The 22,851-nt window shown below is 62.2% G+C and overlaps 1 protein-coding gene across 7 annotated transcripts in view; it reads left to right on the forward strand.

Moving 5' to 3' along the window:
* LOC125625664 (sperm acrosome membrane-associated protein 6) overlaps positions 1 to 22,851 on the forward strand; it is a 55,437-nt gene that overhangs the window by 18,941 nt on the left and 13,645 nt on the right. For 6 of the 7 annotated variants that reach the window (XM_048828011.2, XM_075122694.1, XM_075122696.1 and 3 more), the window contains one exon: positions 22,412 to 22,525. In XM_048828011.2, coding sequence (XP_048683968.2) covers positions 22,420 to 22,525 — 106 coding nt within the window. In that variant the 5' untranslated portion in view covers positions 22,412 to 22,419. Of the gene's footprint in view, positions 1 to 177; positions 540 to 22,411; positions 22,526 to 22,851 lie in introns of those variants that run through there. The other variant, XM_048828010.2, reaches the window with a different exon arrangement.

The raw sequence follows: 22,851 nt of genomic DNA on the forward strand, positions 1-22,851 counted from the left end.
CCCCAGGGCTGGATCAGAACCTGCGCCCCCTAGAGGGGAAAGGCCCCGTGTCCCGTCCCCCCCCCCCGGGCTGGATCAGAACCTGCGCCCCCTAGAGGGGAAAGGCCCCGTGTCCCCCCCCCGGGGCTGGATCAGAACCTGCGCCCCCTAGAGGGGAAAGGCCCCGTGTCCCCCCCCCCCAGGGCTGGATCAGAACCTGCGCCCCCTAGAGGGGAAAGGCCAGTTAGTTGAGAACCCACCAAATCATTCCACCTAGAGGCAGCCAACGCCTCTAGAGAAACCTCCCCAGCTGCTCTGGGCGACTTCCTTCCCACTCCCCCAGCCAGTGTCTTCCACCCCCAGCCGATCCCGAGACCCCCAGCCGCGCTTGGCTCAAACCCCCTGTCCCCGGCCCGTCTCTTCTGCGTGCCCCAGGCTGAGGTAGTAGGTTGTATGGTTTAGAATAACACCCGCAGGAGATAACTGTACAGCCTCCTAGCTTTCCCTGGGGCGCTGCTCAGCCCTGGAGATCAGCCAGCAGGGGGCAGCAACGAGGGGAGGTGAGTAATGCGGTAATTCGCCATGGTGGGATATGATTATCGATGATGACCTGCGAAACTCCCTGCTACCAAGGAGTGGCAGGGTTAACCCGTGGAACTCCCCGCCACTGGGGATTGGCCAGGTTGACCTATGGGACTCCCCACCACTGCGGATTGGCTGGGTTAACTCATGGGATTCCCTGCCACTGGGAATTGGCAGGGCTGACCCACAGGACTCCCCGCCAGTAGGGATTGGCTGGGTTAACTCATGGGATTCCCCGCCACTGGGGATTGGCCAGGTTAACCTATGGGACTCCCCGCCACTGCGGATTGGCTGGGTTAACTCATGGGATTCCCCGCCACTGGGGATTGGCCGGGTTAACCTGTGGGACTCCCTGTGGCTGGGGATTGACCGGGTTAGTTCCCAGGATGCCTGTAGAGACATGGCTGGGGTTGCGTGTGCTGTGTGGTCAGGGAATTGTGTGTAGTTGTGTGCTGATATGGGCGGAGTGGTTGTTGGGATGTTTAGGATTGTGTGGTATTGTCATGTTGTGCTGTCGAGGAACTGTGGATGTGATTGTGAGGCACTGCTGGGTTGTGCGATGTTGTCATGTCTCGTGTATGTGGTTGTACAGCTTTGTGTGTGGTGGGAACGGGGGATATAGGTGTGTTTCTCTGGTGTCTTGTTTTATGTGTATGTGATTCTTGTGTGCACTTGTGTATAATTGTGTGACATTGCGGTGTGTGTAGTTGTGCAGCATTGTGGGTTTGTTCAGGAATGTGTGTTTGGTGTTGTGTGTGCATGTGTAGTTGTGCAGGGGATGTGTGGTTAGCATCATTGTCATGCTGTGTGTGTGGTTGTATTTCACAGTGGGATGTGCTGTGTGTGCATTGTGTGTGCAGTACTGTTGTGACTGTGTATGGTGAGTTCAAGCTGTGTGATTGTGTATGTAGGATTCTCATGTTGTGTGTACATGGTGGGTGCTGTGCGTGTGCCACAGTGGAAGTGGCTGTTGTGTAGTGTGCTGTGTGTGGCAGTGTTCTTTTGTGTGTGCACGATGGATGTGTGTTGTGCATGTGTTGTGGTGGGTGTGGGGGTATTGTATTCTGTGTGTATATGTTATGGTTGGTGTGGGTGTTGTGAGTGGCATTGTTGTGCTGAGTATGCATGATGGGTGTGGGTGCTGTGATGGGTGTGGGGGTGTTGTGTTATGTGTGGTATCATGTTGTGGGAGATATTGTGTGTGTGTGTTATTGTGAAGTATGTGTTATGGCGGTGGCGGATATTATGGACTATGTGTATGTTATTGTGATGCAGGGAGATATTATGGGTGTGTGGGTGTGTTTTTATTGTGGTGGAGGTGTGATGGTGTTGGGATATTGTGTTGTGTGTGTAGTGGTTGTGCGATATTGTGGGGTCTTGTGTGTGTATTGTGGTAGTGGGGGTGTTGTGTTGTGGTGGTGGTTGTGGTGTTGTGTGTGTGTTGTGGTGTCTGTTATGGTGGTGGGGTGTTGTGTTGTATGCGTGATGTGTATGTATTATTATGGTGGTGGTGATATTGTGTTTGTGTGTTATTGTGGTGGGGGATATTGTGGGGGTTGTTATGGTGGGGGTGCTGTGTTGTGAGTGTGTTATTGTGGGGGTATTCTGTTATATGCTAGTCTGTTATTATGGTGGAGGTCTTGTGGTGTGTTGTGGTGGGGAGGGTGTGTTGTGTGGGTGGGTGTTATGGGGGATGTGGTGGGGTGGTGTTTTGTGGCAGGGTGTAACTGGGGAGGTGTGTTGTGTTATGTGGGGTGTGTTGTGTGGGTGTGTGCTATGGTGGAGGTGCTGTGTTGTGGGGGGTGTTGTGTTATATGCGGGTGTGTTATTGTGATGGGAGTGTTGTGTGGGTGGGTGTTATTGTGGTGGGTGGGTGCTGTGGGGGGCGTTATTGTGGCGTGTGTGGGTATGTGTTATGGTGGAGGTGCTGTGTTGTGGGGGGTGTTATTGTGGTGTTGTGTGAGTGTGTGTGTTGTGTGGGGTGCTGTGTGGTGGGCGTGTTATTGTGGTGGGGGTGTTGTGGGGGTGTTATTGTGGTTTGGGGGGTGTTATGCTGGAGGTGCTGTGTTGTGTTGCGTTATATGCGGGTGTGTTCTTGTGGTGGGGCTGTTGTGGGGGGTGTTATGGTGGGGGCGCTCTGCGTGGGGGGTGTTATTGTGGTGTTGTGTGTGTGTGTGTTGTGGGGGTGTTGTGTTATGTGGGGAGGTGTTATGGTGGGGGGTGCTGTGTGGTGGGGGTGTTATTGTGGGAGGGGTTGTGGGGGGTGTTATGGTGGGAGTGCTGTGTGTGGGAGGGGGGTATTGTGGTGTTGTGTGTGTGTGCGTTGTGGGGGTGTTGTGTTATGTGGGGAGGTGTTATGGTGGGGGATGCTGTGTGGTGGGGGGGTTATTGTGATGTGGGGGGGTGTTATGCTGGAGGTGCTGTGTGGGGGGTGTTATTGTGGTGTTGTGTGTGTGTGTTGTGGGGGTGTTGTGTTATGTGGGTAGGTGTTATGGTGGGGGGGTGCTGTGTGGTGGTGGGGTTATTGTGGTGTGGGGGGGTGTTGTGGTGGGGGGGCGCTGTGAGGTGGGGGGGTTATTGTGGGGGGTGTAGTGGTGGGGGGCGCTGTGAGGTGGGGGGGTTATTGTGGGGGGGTGTTGTGGTGGTGGGGTTATTGTGGTGTGGGGGGGTGTTGTGGTGGGGGGTGCTGTGTGTTGGGGGGGCTATTGTGGTGTAGAGGGGTGTTGTGGTGGTGGGGTTATTGTGGGGGGGTGTTGTGGTGGGGGGGTTATTGTGGTGTGGGGGGTGTTGTGGTGGGGGGTTATTGTGGGGGGGTGTTGTGGTGGGGGGTGCTGTGTGGTGGGGGGGGTTGTGGTGTGGGGGGGTGTTATGGTGGGGGGTGCTGTGTAATGGGGGGCTATTGTGGGGGGGTGTTATGGTGGGGGGTGCTGTGTGGTGGGGGGGTTATTGTGGTGGGGGGGAGTTTTATGGTGGGGGGTTATTGTGGGGGGGTGTTGTGGTGGGGGGTGCTGTGTGGTGGGGGGGTTATTGTGGTGTGGGGGAGTGTTATGGTGGGGGGTTATTGTGGGGGGGTGTTGTGGTGGGGGTGCTGTGTGGTGGGGGGGTTATTGTGGTGTGGGGGGTGTTGTGGTGGGGGGTGCTGTGTGGTGGGGGGTTATTGTGGTGTGGGGGGGTGTTATGGTGGGGGGGTGCTGTGTGGTGGGGGTGTTATTGTGGTGTGGGGGGGTGTTATGGTGGGGGTGCTGTGTGATGGGGGGTTATTGTGGGGGGTGTAGTGGTGGGGGGCGCTGTGAGGTGGGGGGGTTATTGTGGGGGGGTGTTGTGGTGGTGGGGTTATTGTGGTGTGGGGGGGTGTTGTGGTGGGGGGGCTATTGTGGTGTGGAGGGGTGTTGTGGTGGTGGGGTTATTGTGGGGGGTTATTGTGAGGGGGTGTTATGGTGGGGGGCACTGTGAGGTGGGGGGGTTATTGTGGTGGGGTGTTGTGGTGGTGGGGTTATTGTGATGTGGGGGGGTGTTATGCTGGAGGTGCTGTGTGGGGGGTGTTATTGTGGTGTTGTGTGTGTGCGTTGTGGGGGTGTTCTGTTATGTGGGTAGGTGTTATGGTGGGGGGGTGCTGTGTGGTGGTGGGGTTACTGTGGTGTGGGGGGTGTTGTGGTGGGGGGCGCTGTGAGGTGGGGGGGTTATTGTGGGGGGTGTTGTGGTGGGGGCGTTATTGTGGTGTAGGGGGGTGTTGTGGTGGGGGGTGCTGTGTGGTGGGGGGGCTATTGTGGTGTAGAGGGGTTTTGTGGTGGTGGGGTTATTGTGGGGGGGTGTTATGGTGGGGGGCACTGTGAGGTGGGGGGGTTATTGTGGGGGGGTGTTGTGGTGGGGGGTGCTGTGTGGTAGGGGGGCTATTGTGGTGTGGAGGGGTGTTGTGGTGGTGGGGTTATTGTGGGGCGGTGTTATGGTGGGGGGCACTGTGAGGTGGGGGGTTATTGTGGGGGGGTGTTGTGGTGGTGGGGTTATTGTGGTGTGGGGGGTGTTGTGGTGGGGGGCGCTGTGTGGTGGGGGGGCTATTGTGGTGTGGAGGGGTGTTGTGGTGGTGGGGTTATTGTGGTGTGGGGGGGTGTTGTGGTGGGGTGCTGTGTGGTGGGGGGGTTATTGTGGTGTGGGGAGTGTTATGGTGGGGGGCGCTGTAAGGTGGGGGGTTATTGTGGGGGGTGTTGTGGTGGTGGGGTTATTGTGGTGGGGGGTGTTGTGGTGGGGGGTGCTGTGTGGTGGGGGGGCTATTGTGGTGTGGAGGGGTGTTGTGGTGGTGGGGTTATTGTGGGGGGTGTTATGGTGGGGGGCACTGTGAGGTGGGGGGGTTATGGTGGGGGGGTGCTGTGTGGTGGGGGGTTATTGTGGTGTGGGGGATGTTATGGTGGGGGGTTATTGTGGGGGGGTGTTGTGGTGGGGTGCTGTGTGGTGGTGGGGTTATTGTGGTGTGGGGGGGTGTTGTGGGGGGGGGCACTGTGAGGTGGGGGGGTTATTGTGGGGGGGTGTTGTGGTGGTGGGGTTATTGTGGTGTGGGGGGTGTTGTGGGGGGGGCACTGTGAGGTGGGGGGGTTATTGTGGGGGGGTGTTGTGGTGGTGGGGTTATTGTGGTGGGGGTGTTGTGGTGTTGTGGTGGTGGGGTTATTGTGGTGTGGAGGGGTGTTGTGGTGGGGGGGTTATTGTGGGGGGGTGTTGTGGTGGTGGGGTTATTGTGGTGTGGGGGGGTGTTGTGGTGGGGGGGTTATTGTGGGGGGGTGTTATGGTGGGGGGCACTGTGAGGTTGGGGGGGTTATTGTGGTGTGGGGGGGTGTTGTGGTGGGGGGGTTATTGTGGGGGGGTGTTATGGTGGGGGTCACTGTGAGGTGGGGGGGTTATTGTGGGGGGGGTGTTGTGGTGGTGGGGTTATTGTGGTGGGGGGTGTTGTGGTGGGGGGGTTATTGTGGGGGGGTGTTATGGTGGGGGTCACTGTGAGGTGGGGGGGTTATTGTGGGGGGGGTGTTGTGGTGGGGGGGTTATTGTGGGGGGGTGTCATGGTGGGGGGCACTGTGAGGTGGGGGGGTTATTGTGGGGGGGTGTTGTGGTGGGGGCACTGTGAGGTGGGGGGGTTATTGTGGGGGGGTGTTGTGGTGGTGGGGTTATTGTGGTGGGGGGGGTGTTGTGGTGGGGGGGTTATTGTGGTGTGGGGGAGTGTTATGGTGGGGGGTTATTGTGGGGGGGTGTTGTGGTGGGGGGGTTATTGTGGGGGGTGCCATGGTGGGGGGCACTGTGAGGTGGGGGGGTTATTGTGGGGGGGTTATTGTGGTGTGGGGGAGTGTTATGGTGGGGGGTTATTGTGGGGGGGGTGTTGTGGTGGGGGTGCTGTGTGGTGGGGGGGTTATTGTGGGGGGGTGTCATGGTGGGGGCACTGTGAGGTGGGGGGGTTATTGTGGGGGGGTGTTGTGGTGGGGGGTTATTGTGGTGTGGGGGGGTGTTGTGGTGGGGGGGTTATTGTGGGGGGTGTTGTGGTGGGGGGGTTATTGTGGGGGGGTGTCATGGTGGGGGCACTGTGAGGTGGGGGGGTTATTGTGGGGGGTGTTGTGGTGGTGGGGTTATTGTGGTGTGGGGGGGTGTTGTGGTGGGGGGGTTATTGTGGGGGGGTGTTATGGTGGGGGCACTGTGAGGTGGGGGGGTTATTGTGGGGGGGTGTTGTGGTGGGGGGGTTATTGTGGGGGGTGTTGTGGTGGTGGGGTTATTGTGGTGTGGGGGGGTGTTGTGGTGGGGGGGTTATTGTGGGGGGGTGTTATGGTGGGGGCACTGTGAGGTGGGGGGGTTATTGTGGGGGGGTGTTGTGGTGGGGGGGTTATTGTGGTGTGGGGGGGTGTTGTGGTGGGGGGTTATTGTGGGGGGGTTATTGTGGTGTGGGGGGGTGTTATGGTGGGGGCACTGTGAGGTGGGGGGTTATTGTGGGGGGGTGTTGTGGTGGGGGGGTTATTGTGGTGTGGGGGGGTGTTGTGGTGGGGGGGTTATTGTGGGGGGTGTTGTGGTGGGGGGTTATTGTGGTGTGGGGGGGTGTTGTGGTGGGGGGGTTATTGTGGGGGGTGTTGTGGTGGGGGGTTATTGTGGTGTGGGGGGGTGTTGTGGTGGGGGGGTTATTGTGGGGGGGTGTTGTGGTGGGGGGTTATTGTGGTGTGGGGGGGTGTTGTGGTGGGGGGGTTATTGTGGGGGGGTGTTGTGGTGGGGGGGTTATTGTGGTGTGGGGGGGTGTTGTGGTGGGGGGTTATTGTGGGGGGGTGTTGTGGTGGGGGTGCTGTGTGGTGGGGGGGTTATTGTGGGGGGGTGTCATGGTGGGGGCACTGTGAGGTGGGGGGGTTATTGTGGGGGGGTGTTGTGGTGGTGGGGTTATTGTGGTGGGGGGGTGTTGTGGTGGGGGGGTTATTGTGGTGTGGGGGAGTGTTATGGTGGGGGGTTATTGTGGGGGGGTGTTGTGGTGGGGGTGCTGTGTGGTGGGGGGGTTATTGTGGGGGGGTGTCATGGTGGGGGCACTGTGAGGTGGGGGGGTTATTGTGGGGGGGTGTTGTGGTGGTGGGGCTATTGTGGTGTGGAGGGGTGTTGTGGTGGGGGGGTTATTGTGGGGGGTGTTATGGTGGGGGGCACTGTGAGGTGGGGGGGTTATTGTGGTGTGGGGGAGTGTTATGGTGGGGGGTTATTGTGGGGGGTGTTGTGGTGGGGGTGCTGTGTGGTGGGGGGTTATTGTGGGGGGGTGTTGTGGTGGGGGTGCTGTGTGGTGGGGGGGTTATTGTGGGGGGGTGTTATGGTGGGGGCACTGTGAGGTGGGGGGGTTATTGTGGGGGGGTGTTGTGGTGGGGGGGTTATTGTGGGGGGTGTTGTGGTGGTGGGGTTATTGTGGTGTGGGGGGGTGTTGTGGTGGGGGGGTTATTGTGGGGGGGTGTTATGGTGGGGGCACTGTGAGGTGGGGGGGTTATTGTGGGGGGGTGTTGTGGTGGTGGGGTTATTGTGGTGGGGGGGTGTTGTGGTGGGGGGGTTATTGTGGTGTGGGGGAGTGTTATGGTGGGGGGTTATTGTGGGGGGGTGTTGTGGTGGGGGTGCTGTGTGGTGGGGGGGTTATTGTGGGGGGGTGTTATGGTGGGGGGCACTGTGAGGTTGGGGGGGTTATTGTGGTGTGGGGGGGTGTTGTGGTGGGGGGGTTATTGTGGGGGGGTGTTATGGTGGGGGTCACTGTGAGGTGGGGGGGTTATTGTGGGGGGGGTGTTGTGGTGGTGGGGTTATTGTGGTGGGGGGTGTTGTGGTGGGGGGGTTATTGTGGGGGGGTGTTATGGTGGGGGTCACTGTGAGGTGGGGGGGTTATTGTGGGGGGGGTGTTGTGGTGGGGGGGTTATTGTGGGGGGGTGTCATGGTGGGGGGCACTGTGAGGTGGGGGGGTTATTGTGGGGGGGTGTTGTGGTGGGGGCACTGTGAGGTGGGGGGGTTATTGTGGGGGGGTGTTGTGGTGGTGGGGTTATTGTGGTGGGGGGGGTGTTGTGGTGGGGGGGTTATTGTGGTGTGGGGGAGTGTTATGGTGGGGGGTTATTGTGGGGGGGTGTTGTGGTGGGGGGGTTATTGTGGGGGGTGCCATGGTGGGGGGCACTGTGAGGTGGGGGGGTTATTGTGGGGGGGTTATTGTGGTGTGGGGGAGTGTTATGGTGGGGGGTTATTGTGGGGGGGGTGTTGTGGTGGGGGTGCTGTGTGGTGGGGGGGTTATTGTGGGGGGGTGTCATGGTGGGGGCACTGTGAGGTGGGGGGGTTATTGTGGGGGGGTGTTGTGGTGGGGGGTTATTGTGGTGTGGGGGGGTGTTGTGGTGGGGGGGTTATTGTGGGGGGGTGTTGTGGTGGGGGGGTTATTGTGGGGGGGTGTCATGGTGGGGGCACTGTGAGGTGGGGGGGTTATTGTGGGGGGTGTTGTGGTGGTGGGGTTATTGTGGTGTGGGGGGGTGTTGTGGTGGGGGGGTTATTGTGGGGGGGTGTTATGGTGGGGGCACTGTGAGGTGGGGGGGTTATTGTGGGGGGGTGTTGTGGTGGTGGGGTTATTGTGGTGGGGGGGTGTTGTGGTGGGGGGGTTATTGTGGTGTGGGGGAGTGTTATGGTGGGGGGTTATTGTGGGGGGGTGTTGTGGTGGGGGTGCTGTGTGGTGGGGGGGTTATTGTGGGGGGGTGTCATGGTGGGGGCACTGTGAGGTGGGGGGGTTATTGTGGGGGGGTGTTGTGGTGGTGGGGCTATTGTGGTGTGGAGGGGTGTTGTGGTGGGGGGGTTATTGTGGGGGGTGTTATGGTGGGGGGCACTGTGAGGTGGGGGGGTTATTGTGGTGTGGGGGAGTGTTATGGTGGGGGGTTATTGTGGGGGGGTGTTGTGGTGGGGGTGCTGTGTGGTGGGGGGTTATTGTGGGGGGGTGTTGTGGTGGGGGTGCTGTGTGGTGGGGGGGTTATTGTGGGGGGGTGTTATGGTGGGGGCACTGTGAGGTGGGGGGGTTATTGTGGGGGGGTGTTGTGGTGGGGGGGTTATTGTGGGGGGTGTTGTGGTGGTGGGGTTATTGTGGTGTGGGGGGGTGTTGTGGTGGGGGGGTTATTGTGGGGGGGTGTTATGGTGGGGGCACTGTGAGGTGGGGGGGTTATTGTGGGGGGGTGTTGTGGTGGTGGGGTTATTGTGGTGGGGGGGTGTTGTGGTGGGGGGGTTATTGTGGTGTGGGGGAGTGTTATGGTGGGGGGTTATTGTGGGGGGGTGTTGTGGTGGGGGTGCTGTGAGGTGGGGGGGTTATTGTGGAGGGGTGTTGTGGTGGGGGCACTGTGAGGTGGGGGGGTTATTGTGGGGGGGTGTTGTGGTGGTGGGGCTATTGTGGTGGGGGGGGTGTTGTGGTGGGGGGGTTATTGTGGTGTGGGGGAGTGTTATGGTGGGGGGTTATTGTGGGGGGGTGTTGTGGTGGGGGGGTTATTGTGGGGGGTGCCATGGTGGGGGGCACTGTGAGGTGGGGGTGTTATTGTGGGGGGGTTATTGTGGTGTGGGGGAGTGTTATGGTGGGGGGTTATTGTGGGGGGGGTGTTGTGGTGGGGGTGCTGTGTGGTGGGGGGGTTATTGTGGGGGGGTGTCATGGTGGGGGCACTGTGAGGTGGGGGGGTTATTGTGGGGGGGTGTTGTGGTGGGGGGTTATTGTGGTGTGGGGGGGTGTTGTGGTGGGGGGGTTATTGTGGGGGGGTGTCATGGTGGGGGCACTGTGAGGTGGGGGGGTTATTGTGGGGGGTGTTGTGGTGGTGGGGTTATTGTGGTGGGGGGGTTATTGTGGGGGGGTGTTATGGTGGGGGCACTGTGAGGTGGGGGGGTTATTGTGGGGGGGTGTTGTGGTGGTGGGGTTATTGTGGTGGGGGGGTGTTGTGGTGGGGGGGTTATTGTGGTGTGGGGGAGTGTTATGGTGGGGGGTTATTGTGGGGGGGTGTTGTGGTGGGGGTGCTGTGTGGTGGGGGGGTTATTGTGGGGGGGTGTCATGGTGGGGGCACTGTGAGGTGGGGGGGTTATTGTGGGGGGGTGTTGTGGTGGTGGGGCTATTGTGGTGTGGAGGGGTGTTGTGGTGGGGGGGTTATTGTGGGGGGTGTTATGGTGGGGGGCACTGTGAGGTGGGGGGGTTATTGTGGTGTGGGGGAGTGTTATGGTGGGGGGTTATTGTGGGGGGGTGTTGTGGTGGGGGTGCTGTGTGGTGGGGGGTTATTGTGGGGGGGTGTTGTGGTGGGGGTGCTGTGTGGTGGGGGGGTTATTGTGGGGGGGTGTTATGGTGGGGGCACTGTGAGGTGGGGGGGTTATTGTGGGGGGGTGTTGTGGTGGGGGGGTTATTGTGGGGGGTGTTGTGGTGGTGGGGTTATTGTGGTGTGTGGGGGTGTTGTGGTGGGGGGGTTATTGTGGGGGGGTGTTATGGTGGGGGCACTGTGAGGTGGGGGGGTTATTGTGGGGGGGTGTTGTGGTGGTGGGGTTATTGTGGTGGGGGGGTGTTGTGGTGGGGGGGTTATTGTGGTGTGGGGGAGTGTTATGGTGGGGGGTTATTGTGGGGGGGTGTTGTGGTGGGGGTGCTGTGTGGTGGGGGGGTTATTGTGGGGGGGTGTTATGGTGGGGGGCACTGTGAGGTTGGGGGGGTTATTGTGGTGTGGGGGGGTGTTGTGGTGGGGGGGTTATTGTGGGGGGGTGTTATGGTGGGGGTCACTGTGAGGTGGGGGGGTTATTGTGGGGGGGGTGTTGTGGTGGGGGGGTTATTGTGGGGGGGTGTTATGGTGGGGGTCACTGTGAGGTGGGGGGGTTATTGTGGGGGGGGTGTTGTGGTGGGGGGGTTATTGTGGGGGGGTGTCATGGTGGGGGGCACTGTGAGGTGGGGGGGTTATTGTGGGGGGGTGTTGTGGTGGGGGCACTGTGAGGTGGGGGGGTTATTGTGGGGGGGTGTTGTGGTGGTGGGGTTATTGTGGTGGGGGGGTGTTGTGGTGGGGGGGTTATTGTGGTGTGGGGGAGTGTTATGGTGGGGGGTTATTGTGGGGGGGTGTTGTGGTGGGGGGGTTATTGTGGGGGGTGCCATGGTGGGGGGCACTGTGAGGTGGGGGGGTTATTGTGGGGGGGTTATTGTGGTGTGGGGGAGTGTTATGGTGGGGGGTTATTGTGGGGGGGGTGTTGTGGTGGGGGTGCTGTGTGGTGGGGGGGTTATTGTGGGGGGGTGTCATGGTGGGGGCACTGTGAGGTGGGGGGGTTATTGTGGGGGGGTGTTGTGGTGGGGGGTTATTGTGGTGTGGGGGGGTGTTGTGGTGGGGGGGTTATTGTGGGGGGGTGTTGTGGTGGGGGGGTTATTGTGGGGGGGTGTCATGGTGGGGGCACTGTGAGGTGGGGGGGTTATTGTGGGGGGTGTTGTGGTGGTGGGGTTATTGTGGTGTGGGGGGGTGTTGTGGTGGGGGGGTTATTGTGGGGGGGTGTTATGGTGGGGGCACTGTGAGGTGGGGGGGTTATTGTGGGGGGGTGTTGTGGTGGTGGGGTTATTGTGGTGGGGGGGTGTTGTGGTGGGGGGGTTATTGTGGTGTGGGGGAGTGTTATGGTGGGGGGTTATTGTGGGGGGTGTTGTGGTGGTGGGGTTATTGTGGTGTGGGGGGGTGTTGTGGTGGGGGTGCTGTGTGGTGGGGGGGTTATTGTGGGGGGGTGTCATGGTGGGGGCACTGTGAGGTGGGGGGGTTATTGTGGGGGGGTGTTGTGGTGGTGGGGCTATTGTGGTGTGGAGGGGTGTTGTGGTGGGGGGGTTATTGTGGGGGGTGTTATGGTGGGGGGCACTGTGAGGTGGGGGGGTTATTGTGGTGTGGGGGAGTGTTATGGTGGGGGGTTATTGTGGGGGGGTGTTGTGGTGGGGGTGCTGTGTGGTGGGGGGTTATTGTGGGGGGGTGTTGTGGTGGGGGGGTTATTGTGGTGTGGGGGGGTGTTGTGGTGGGGGGTTATTGTGGGGGGGTTATTGTGGTGTGGGGGGGTGTTATGGTGGGGGCACTGTGAGGTGGGGGGGTTATTGTGGGGGGGTGTTGTGGTGGGGGGGTTATTGTGGTGTGGGGGGGTGTTGTGGTGGGGGGGTTATTGTGGGGGGTGTTGTGGTGGGGGGTTATTGTGGTGTGGGGGGGTGTTGTGGTGGGGGGGTTATTGTGGGGGGTGTTGTGGTGGGGGGGTTATTGTGGTGTGGGGGGGTGTTGTGGTGGGGGGGTTATTGTGGGGGGGTGTTGTGGTGGGGGGTTATTGTGGTGTGGGGGGGTGTTGTGGTGGGGGGGTTATTGTGGGGGGGTGTTGTGGTGGGGGGGTTATTGTGTGGGGGGGTGTTGTGGTGGGGGGTTATTGTGGGGGGGTGTTGTGGTGGGGGGGTTATTGTGGTGTGGGGGGGTGTTATGGTGGGGGCACTGTGAGGTGGGGGGGTTATTGTGGGGGGGTGTTGTGGTGGGGGGGTTATTGTGGTGTGGGGGGGTGTTGTGGTGGGGGGGTTATTGTGGGGGGGTGTCATGGTGGGGGCACTGTGAGGTGGGGGGGTTATTGTGGGGGGTGTTGTGGTGGTGGGGTTATTGTGGTGTGGGGGGGTGTTGTGGTGGGGGGGTTATTGTGGGGGGGTGTTATGGTGGGGGCACTGTGAGGTGGGGGGGTTATTGTGGGGGGGTGTTGTGGTGGTGGGGTTATTGTGGTGGGGGGGTGTTGTGGTGGGGGGGTTATTGTGGTGTGGGGGAGTGTTATGGTGGGGGGTTATTGTGGGGGGGTGTTGTGGTGGGGGTGCTGTGTGGTGGGGGGTTATTGTGGGGGGGTGTTGTGGTGGGGGTGCTGTGTGGTGGGGGGGTTATTGTGGGGGGGTGTTATGGTGGGGGCACTGTGAGGTGGGGGGGTTATTGTGGGGGGGTGTTGTGGTGGGGGGGTTATTGTGGGGGGTGTTGTGGTGGTGGGGTTATTGTGGTGTGGGGGGGTGTTGTGGTGGGGGGGTTATTGTGGGGGGGTGTTATGGTGGGGGCACTGTGAGGTGGGGGGGTTATTGTGGTGTGGGGGAGTGTTATGGTGGGGGGTTATTGTGGGGGGGTGTTGTGGTGGGGGTGCTGTGTGGTGGGGGGGTTATTGTGGGGGGGTGTTATGGTGGGGGGCACTGTGAGGTTGGGGGGGTTATTGTGGTGTGGGGGGGTGTTGTGGTGGGGGGGTTATTGTGGGGGGGTGTTATGGTGGGGGTCACTGTGAGGTGGGGGGGTTATTGTGGGGGGGGTGTTGTGGTGGTGGGGTTATTGTGGTGGGGGGTGTTGTGGTGGGGGGGTTATTGTGGGGGGGTGTTATGGTGGGGGTCACTGTGAGGTGGGGGGGTTATTGTGGGGGGGGTGTTGTGGTGGGGGGGTTATTGTGGGGGGGTGTCATGGTGGGGGGCACTGTGAGGTGGGGGGGTTATTGTGGGGGGGTGTTGTGGTGGGGGCACTGTGAGGTGGGGGGGTTATTGTGGGGGGGTGTTGTGGTGGTGGGGTTATTGTGGTGGGGGGGGTGTTGTGGTGGGGGGGTTATTGTGGTGTGGGGGAGTGTTATGGTGGGGGGTTATTGTGGGGGGGTGTTGTGGTGGGGGGGTTATTGTGGGGGGTGCCATGGTGGGGGGCACTGTGAGGTGGGGGGGTTATTGTGGGGGGGTTATTGTGGTGTGGGGGAGTGTTATGGTGGGGGGTTATTGTGGGGGGGGTGTTGTGGTGGGGGTGCTGTGTGGTGGGGGGGTTATTGTGGGGGGGTGTCATGGTGGGGGCACTGTGAGGTGGGGGGGTTATTGTGGGGGGGTGTTGTGGTGGGGGGTTATTGTGGTGTGGGGGGGTGTTGTGGTGGGGGGGTTATTGTGGGGGGGTGTTGTGGTGGGGGGGTTATTGTGGGGGGGTGTCATGGTGGGGGCACTGTGAGGTGGGGGGGTTATTGTGGGGGGTGTTGTGGTGGTGGGGTTATTGTGGTGTGGGGGGGTGTTGTGGTGGGGGGTTATTGTGGGGGGGTGTTATGGTGGGGGCACTGTGAGGTGGGGGGGTTATTGTGGGGGGGTGTTGTGGTGGTGGGGTTATTGTGGTGGGGGGGTGTTGTGGTGGGGGGGTTATTGTGGTGTGGGGGAGTGTTATGGTGGGGGGTTATTGTGGGGGGGTGTTGTGGTGGGGGTGCTGTGTGGTGGGGGGGTTATTGTGGGGGGGTGTCATGGTGGGGGCACTGTGAGGTGGGGGGGTTATTGTGGGGGGGTGTTGTGGTGGTGGGGCTATTGTGGTGTGGAGGGGTGTTGTGGTGGGGGGGTTATTGTGGGGGGTGTTATGGTGGGGGGCACTGTGAGGTGGGGGGGTTATTGTGGTGTGGGGGAGTGTTATGGTGGGGGGTTATTGTGGGGGGGTGTTGTGGTGGGGGTGCTGTGTGGTGGGGGGTTATTGTGGGGGGGTGTTGTGGTGGGGGTGCTGTGTGGTGGGGGGGTTATTGTGGGGGGGTGTTATGGTGGGGGCACTGTGAGGTGGGGGGGTTATTGTGGGGGGGTGTTGTGGTGGGGGGGTTATTGTGGGGGGTGTTGTGGTGGTGGGGTTATTGTGGTGTGGGGGGGTGTTGTGGTGGGGGGGTTATTGTGGGGGGGTGTTATGGTGGGGGCACTGTGAGGTGGGGGGGTTATTGTGGGGGGGTGTTGTGGTGGTGGGGTTATTGTGGTGGGGGGGTGTTGTGGTGGGGGGGTTATTGTGGTGTGGGGGAGTGTTATGGTGGGGGGTTATTGTGGGGGGGTGTTGTGGTGGGGGTGCTGTGTGGTGGGGGGGTTATTGTGGGGGGGTGTCATGGTGGGGGCACTGTGAGGTGGGGGGGTTATTGTGGGGGGGTGTTGTGGTGGTGGGGCTATTGTGGTGTGGAGGGGTGTTGTGGTGGGGGGGTTATTGTGGGGGGTGTTATGGTGGGGGGCACTGTGAGGTGGGGGGGTTATTGTGGTGTGGGGGAGTGTTATGGTGGGGGGTTATTGTGGGGGGGTGTTGTGGTGGGGGTGCTGTGTGGTGGGGGGTTATTGTGGGTGGGTGTTGTGGTGGGGGTGCTGTGTGGTGGGGGGGTTATTGTGGGGGGGTGTTATGGTGGGGGCACTGTGAGGTGGGGGGGTTATTGTGGGGGGGTGTTGTGGTGGGGGGGTTATTGTGGGGGGTGTTGTGGTGGTGGGGTTATTGTGGTGTGGGGGGGTGTTGTGGTGGGGGGGTTATTGTGGGGGGGTGTTATGGTGGGGGCACTGTGAGGTGGGGGGGTTATTGTGGGGGGGTGTTGTGGTGGGGGGGTTATTGTGGTGTGGGGGGGTGTTGTGGTGGGGGGTTATTGTGGGGGGGTTATTGTGGTGTGGGGGGGTGTTATGGTGGGGGCACTGTGAGGTGGGGGGGTTATTGTGGGGGGGTGTTGTGGTGGGGGGGTTATTGTGGTGTGGGGGGGTGTTGTGGTGGGGGGGTTATTGTGGGGGGTGTTGTGGTGGGGGGTTATTGTGGTGTGGGGGGGTGTTGTGGTGGGGGGTTATTGTGGTGTGGGGGGGTGTTGTGGTGGGGGGGTTATTGTGGGGGGTGTTGTGGTGGGGGGTTATTGTGGTGTGGGGGGGTGTTGTGGTGGGGGGGTTATTGTGGGGGGGTGTTGTGGTGGGGGGTTATTGTGGTGTGGGGGGGTGTTGTGGTGGGGGGGTTATTGTGGGGGGGTGTTGTGGTGGGGGGGTTATTGTGGTGTGGGGGGGTGTTGTGGTGGGGGGTTATTGTGGGGGGGTGTTGTGGTGGGGGGGTTATTGTGGTGTGGGGGGGTGTTATGGTGGGGGCACTGTGAGGTGGGGGGGTTATTGTGGGGGGGTGTTGTGGTGGGGGGGTTATTGTGGTGTGGGGGGGTGTTGTGGTGGGGGGGTTATTGTGGGGGGTGTTGTGGTGGGGGGTTATTGTGGGGGGTGTTGTGGTGGGGGGTTATTGTGGTGTGGGGGGGTGTTGTGGTGGGGGGGTTATTGTGGGGGGTGTTGTGGTGGGGGGTTATTGTGGTGTGGGGGGGTGTTGTGGTGGGGGGGTTATTGTGGGGGGTGTTGTGGTGGGGGGTTATTGTGGTGTGGGGGGGTGTTATGGTGGGGGCACTGTGAGGTGGGGGGGTTATTGTGGGGGGGTGTTGTGGTGTGGGGGGGTGTTGTGGTGGGGGGGTTATTGTGGGGGGTGTTGTGGTGGGGGGGTTATTGTGGGGGGGTGTCATGGTGGGGGGCGCTGTGAGGTGGGGGGGTTATTGTGGGGGGGTGTTGTGGTGGGGGCACTGTGAGGTGGGGGGGTTATTGTGGGGGGGTGTTGTGGTGGGGGGGTTATTGTGGTGTGGGGGGGTGTTGTGGTGGGGGGTTATTGTGGGGGGGTGTTGTGGTGGGGGGGTTATTGTGGTGTGGGGGGGTGTTATGGTGGGGGCACTGTGAGGTGGGGGGGTTATTGTGGGGGGTGTTGTGGTGGTGGGGTTATTGTGGTGTGGGGGGGTGTTGTGGTGGGGGGTTATTGTGGGGGGGTGTTATGGTGGGGGGTTATTGTGGGGGGGTGTCATGGTGGGGGCACTGTGAGGTGGGGGGGTTATTGTGGGGGGTGTTGTGGTGGTGGGGTTATTGTGGTGTGGGGGGGTGTTGTGGTGGGGGTGCTGTGTGGTGGGGGGGTTATTGTGGGGGGGTGTTATGGTGGGGGCACTGTGAGGTGGGGGGGTTATTGTGGGGGGGTGTTGTGGTGTGGGGGGGTGTTGTGGTGGGGGGGTTATTGTGGGGGGTGTTGTGGTGGGGGGTTATTGTGGTGTGGGGGGGTGTTGTGGTGGGGGGGTTATTGTGGGGGGGTTGTGTTGCGTTATATGCGGGTGTGTTCCTGGGGGGGGGTGCGGGTCCCACCCCCGCTCGCTGTCTGCCCGGCCCCTTGGCGGCCGCCCCCCCCGCCCCCCCCCCGGGCCCGGCAGCCGGCGCGGCTCCAGCCAGACAAGCGCCGCATTGCGATGCCGGCCCCGCCGCCCGGAGCGGGGGAGCGAGACAGACGCCGCGGCGGAGAGAGGCGCGGGGAGCGGCCGGGAGCCCCAGACAGACCCCGCCCGCGGACGGACGGACGGACCCCGCGTCCCTCCCTCCCTCCCTCCGGCCGACCGGCCCGGGCACCGGCGGAGCGAGGGAAGGAGACAGCCACGGCCGGAGGAAAGCCACAGGCTGAGTCCCGCCGCGGGGCGGGGAGGGGCGGTCGCGGGGGAAGCAGAGGAAGAGGGAGGAAAGGGGGAGCGAGAGAGGTTCAGGGATGGGGGGATAGAGGAAGGGGGATGGAGGGGTACGGGGGGGATGGGAAGGCAGGGATGGGGGGATAGAGGAAGGGGGATGGAGGGGTACGGGGGATGGGAAGGCAGGGATGGGGGGATAGAGGAAGGGGGATGGAGGGGTACGGGGGATGGGAAGGCAGGGATGGGGGGATAGAGGAAAGGGGATGGAGGGGTACGGGGGGGATGGGAAGGCAGGGATGGGGGGATAGAGGAAAGGGGATGGAGGGGTACGGGGGGGATGGGAAGGCAGGGATGGAGGGATAGAGGAAGGGGGATGGAGGGGTACGGGGGATGGGAAGGGCAGGGATGGAGGAAGGGGGATGGAGGGGTACGGGGGGGATGGGAAGGCAGGGATGGAGGGATAGAGGAAGGGGGATGGAGGGGGATGGGGGATGGGAAGGCAGGGATGGGGATGGAGGAAGGGGGATGGAGGGGTACGGGGGGGATGGGAAAGGCAGGGATGGGGGGATAGAGGAAGGGGGATGGAGGGGTACGGGGGGGATGGGAAGGCAGGGATGGAGGGATAGAGGAAGGGGGATGGAGGGGGATGGGGGATGGGAAGGCAGGGATGGGGATGGAGGAAGGGGGATGGAGGGGTATGGGGGGGATGGGAAAGGCAGGGATGGGGGGATAGAGGAAGGGGGATGGAGGGGTACGGGGGGGATGGGAAGGCAGGGATGGAGGGATAGAGGAAGGGGGATGGAGGGGTACGGGGGATGGGAAGGCAGGGATGGGGGGATAGAGGAAAGGGGATGGAGGGGTACGGGGGGGATGGGAAGGCAGGGATGGGGGGATAGAGGAAGGGGGATGGAGGGGTACGGGGGGGATGGGAAGGCAGGGATGGGGGGATAGAGGAAAGGGGATGGAGGGGTACGGGGGGGATGGGAAGGCAGGGATGGAGGGATAGAGGAAGGGGGATGGAGGGGTACGGGGGATGGGAAGGGCAGGGATGGAGGGATGGAGGAAGGGGGATGGAGGGGTACGGGGGGGATGGGAAGGCAGGGATGGAGGGATAGAGGAAGGGGGATGGAGGGGGATGGGGGATGGGAAGGCAGGGATGGGGATGGAGGAAGGGGGATGGAGGGGTACGGGGGATGGGAAGGCAGGGATGGAGGGATAGAGAAAGGGGGATGGAGGGGTACGAGGGGATGGGAAGGCAGGGATGGGGATGGAGGAAGGGGGATGGAGGGGTACGGGGGATGGGAAGGCAGGGATGGAGGGATAGAGGAAGGGGGATGGAGGGGTAGCGGGGGATGGGAAAGGCAGGGATGGGGGGATAGAGGAAGGGGGATGGAGGGGTACGGGGGGGATGGGAAGGCAGGGATGGAGGGATGGAGGAAGGGGGATGGAGGGGTACGGGGGATGGGAAGGCAGGGATGCAGGGATAGAGGAAGGGGGATGGTGGGGTACGGGGGGGATGGGAAGGCAGGGATGGGGGGATAGAGGAAAGGGGATGGAGGGGTACGGGGGGGATGGGAAGGCAGGGATGGAGGGATAGAGGAAGGGGGATGGAGGGGTACGGGGGATGGGAAGGGCAGGGATGGAGGAAGGGGGATGGAGGGGTACGGGGGGGATGGGAAGGCAGGGATGGAGGGATAGAGGAAGGGGGATGGAGGGGGATGGGGGATGGGAAGGCAGGGATGGGGATGGAGGAAGGGGGATGGAGGGGTACGGGGGGGATGGGAAAGGCAGGGATGGGGGGATAGAGGAAGGGGGATGGAGGGGTACGGGGGGGATGGGAAGGCAGGGATGGAGGGATAGAGGAAGGGGGATGGAGGGGTACGGGGGATGGGAAGGCAGGGATGGGGGGATAGAGGAAAGGGGATGGAGGGGTACGGGGGGGATGGGAAGGCAGGGATGGGGGGATAGAGGAAGGGGGATGGAGGGGGATGGGGGATGGGAAGGCAGGGATGGGGATGGAGGAAGGGGGATGGAGGGGTACGGGGGGGATGGGAAAGGCAGGGATGGGGGGATAGAGGAAGGGGGATGGAGGGGTACGGGGGGGATGGGAAGGCAGGGATGGAGGGATAGAGGAAGGGGGATGGAGGGGTACGGGGGATGGGAAGGCAGGGATGGGGGGATAGAGGAAAGGGGATGGAGGGGTACGGGGGGGATGGGAAGGCAGGGATGGGGGGATAGAGGAAGGGGGATGGAGGGGTACGGGGGGGATGGGAAGGCAGGGATGGGGGGATAGAGGAAAGGGGATGGAGGGGTACGGGGGGGATGGGAAGGCAGGGATGGAGGGATAGAGGAAGGGGGATGGAGGGGTACGGGGGATGGGAAGGGCAGGGATGGAGGGATGGAGGAAGGGGGATGGAGGGGTACGGGGGGGATGGGAAGGCAGGGATGGAGGGATAGAGGAAGGGGGATGGAGGGGGATGGGGGATGGGAAGGCAGGGATGGGGATGGAGGAAGGGGGATGGAGGGGTACGGGGGATGGGAAGGCAGGGATGGAGGGATAGAGAAAGGGGGATGGAGGGGTACGAGGGGATGGGAAGGCAGGGATGGGGATGGAGGAAGGGGGATGGAGGGGTACGGGGGATGGGAAGGCAGGGATGGAGGGATAGAGGAAGGGGGATGGAGGGGTAGCGGGGGATGGGAAAGGCAGGGATGGGGGGATAGAGGAAGGGGGATGGAGGGGTACGGGGGGGATGGGAAGGCAGGGATGGAGGGATGGAGGAAGGGGGATGGAGGGGTACGGGGGATGGGAAGGCAGGGATGCAGGGATAGAGGAAGGGGGATGGTGGGGTACGGGGGGGATGGGAAGGCAGGGATGGAGGGATGGAGGAAGGGGAGTGGAGGGGGGCGAGGGGGATGGGAAGGCAGGGATGGAGGGATAGAGGAAGGGGGATGGAGGGGGACGGGGGGGATGGGAAGGCAGGGATGGAGGGATGGAGGAAGGGGGGTGGAGGGGTACGGGGGGATGGGAAAGGCAGGGATGGGGGGATAGAGGAAGGGGGATGGAGGGGGACGGGGGGGATGGGAAGGCAGGGATGGAGGGATGGAGGAAGGGGGGTGGAGGGGTTCGGGGGGATGGGAAAGGCAGACCCTGCACAGTACCTGTGTGTTGTGTGTGTGTGTGTGTGTGTGTGTGATGGGCTGTGGAAGGGTGTTACAGGCCGCGTGTAGGGGTGGGGTTGGGAGACATGGGGGTGTTTGTGGTTATGGCAAGGGGTGTGGGGTGTTGGAGGTGTTACAGGCTGTGGAGGTGTTGGCATGGGAGGTTTTCAGGGTTGTTGCAGGGGATGGGGGTGTTACAGGTTGTGGAGGGTGTTGGGAGCATGGGGGTTGTTGTGGGGGGTGTTGGGACATACTGCAGTCTGTAGGGCGGGTGGTGCGGGTTCTTGCAAGGGATGTTGGGTGTGTTATGGGCTGTGGGGCAGGAGTTGGGAGCTTGGGGGGTGTTGGGGGATGTTGCAGGCTGTGGGTGTGTGTGTGTGGGGGTGCTGAAGGCCTCCAAGCCCCCCAGCCCCTCCATCATGGGGGGCAGGAGGTGAGTATAACAGGGTCCCCCCAGCTCCTGGCCCCCTGTATCCCAAAGCCAGGGAGGGGCTGGGTCCCTGTGGCCCACCCAACCCTCGGCCTCCTGCCGGCAAGGGGAGCTGAGCGCCAGCAAACTTGGTTCACACACGGAGCTGCTGAACCACATTGTGTCCGTCCCCCTGCCCCCCCAAAGCCAGCCACCTCCTGTCCCTGGGGCCCTATCGGGACCGGTGCCCCCTAGAGGGGAAGGGCCCCATGTCACTTTTGGGGTCTGCTGGGAGTTGTCAGGAATCGGGGTCTGGCTGATTCTCCCATAGTCTAGAAACCTTTGAATTTAGATAAGAATGGGGTGGCCCGGGGACCCCCGGGGGGCCTGGCAAGGATATCGGGGGGCCTGGGGAAGAGAGGGACCTGGGGGATATTGTGGGGTCTGAGGAAGAGTGGGGGGAGCTGGGAGACATTGGAGGTCTGGGGAGAGTGGAGCGGGGTAGGGGGTGACACCCAGCCAGCGTCTCTGCCCTCAGGCGGGTTCGTTCAGGGTTGAGAGCCCCGGTTTCCGGGGGTATTTGGGGTGGCTCCATTCCTCTGAGTTCGGGGCCAGCAACGGGGCTGTGGGGAAGGTCCCCGAGGCTGTGGCTGTCATTGTGGCTTGGTGGATCCCACCCCCTACCGGGCGCCCCGGGTGCAGCTCAGTGAGCGGCTGTGGAGAGTCGGCCCACCAGTGTTACCTGTCGGTGACTAGCCGGGGCTCGGGATAGGTGCTAGCCACCCCCTCCCGCTCAATGGCCCGTCCCAGGAGCCGCTCGTTGGCAGGTCACTGGCCTTCCCGGGCCCCAGTATCCCGGTCTGGTGGCCAGGTGCTGACAGGGAGCCCATTCTGGTACCTGTCTGGCGGCTCTTTCCCATGGCCCATCAGTACCCCTTCCGGGTCACCCCTGCCCGCGGCTGAGCCCCCCCAGCCCCTCACTTTGCTGATCAAATCTGCATTTAACCGGCACCCCCAAAGCACCTCATTGCAACCCCCCGACTGGGGTTTGGGCAACAAAATCTGTCGACGTCTCCCTCCCCCCATTGGGGAAAGGTTGCCTAGTTCGGGGTGGGTTTCCCAGCCGGACGGAAGGACACCTCCGCCCCCAACACCTCGCTCCCGGAGTAGCGCTCCCTGGCTCCCCCTACTGACAGCATCAGCAGAACGGCAGAGTGCGAAGAGAATCATGGAAACACCCCCCAGTGTGGGTGGGTGCGGGAGGGAGACCAGGGCTGGGCCAGCAGGGGGCTGGAGGTCAGGAGTGAGGGGCACTGGCAGAGCTGGGGGAAGGGAGCCTGGGCTAGCAGGGGGCTGCGGGTCAGGAGTGGGGGCACCGGCAGAGCTGGGGGGAGACCGGAGTGGGAATAAATGGCATGGGGGGGTCAGGATTGAGGGGCATTGACAAAATCCATCCAAAATCCCCCACACTCCATAGATAGCAGCAGCCCAGGCTCCTCCTTCCAGCCCACTCAGCCCGCACCCTGGGTGCTCTCCCCCCTCTAACCTCTCAGCACCCACTCTTTTCCTCTGCTCCAGCTGGACGAATGGGACCCCCAGACCTGCGCTCTCCTCCTCCCTCTCTGACTCGCTCCCGGCAGCCGTCTCTGTCCCTGAGACCCTTAACCTGTGAGGGCAGCGCAGAATTCACAGGTGAGGTTCTTGGGAACTGAGCGACTGGCCCCGACACAGCGCAGCAAGGGGCAGGTCTCAGGCCGTCACGCCGGGGGCAGCTTCACCGCTGGGGCACGGACAACCGAACCCCCCCCGCCTCCACCTGAACCACTAGACTCCCTTCCCTCCCAGAGCCAGGATAGAACCCAGGAGTCCTGGCTCCCCCCGGGTTAGAACTCAGGATTCCGCCACAGACTCCTAGTGCTACCCTGGAGAAATCGCTTTCCTGCTCGATGCCTCGGTTTCCCCAGGGCACGACGGGTCCCCGATCGCGGTCAGAGTCTTGGGTGAGCTCGGCCTATGTT

Source organism: Caretta caretta, chromosome 24, assembly GCF_965140235.1.
Source record: "Caretta caretta isolate rCarCar2 chromosome 24, rCarCar1.hap1, whole genome shotgun sequence".
NCBI lineage: Eukaryota > Metazoa > Chordata > Testudines > Cheloniidae > Caretta > Caretta caretta.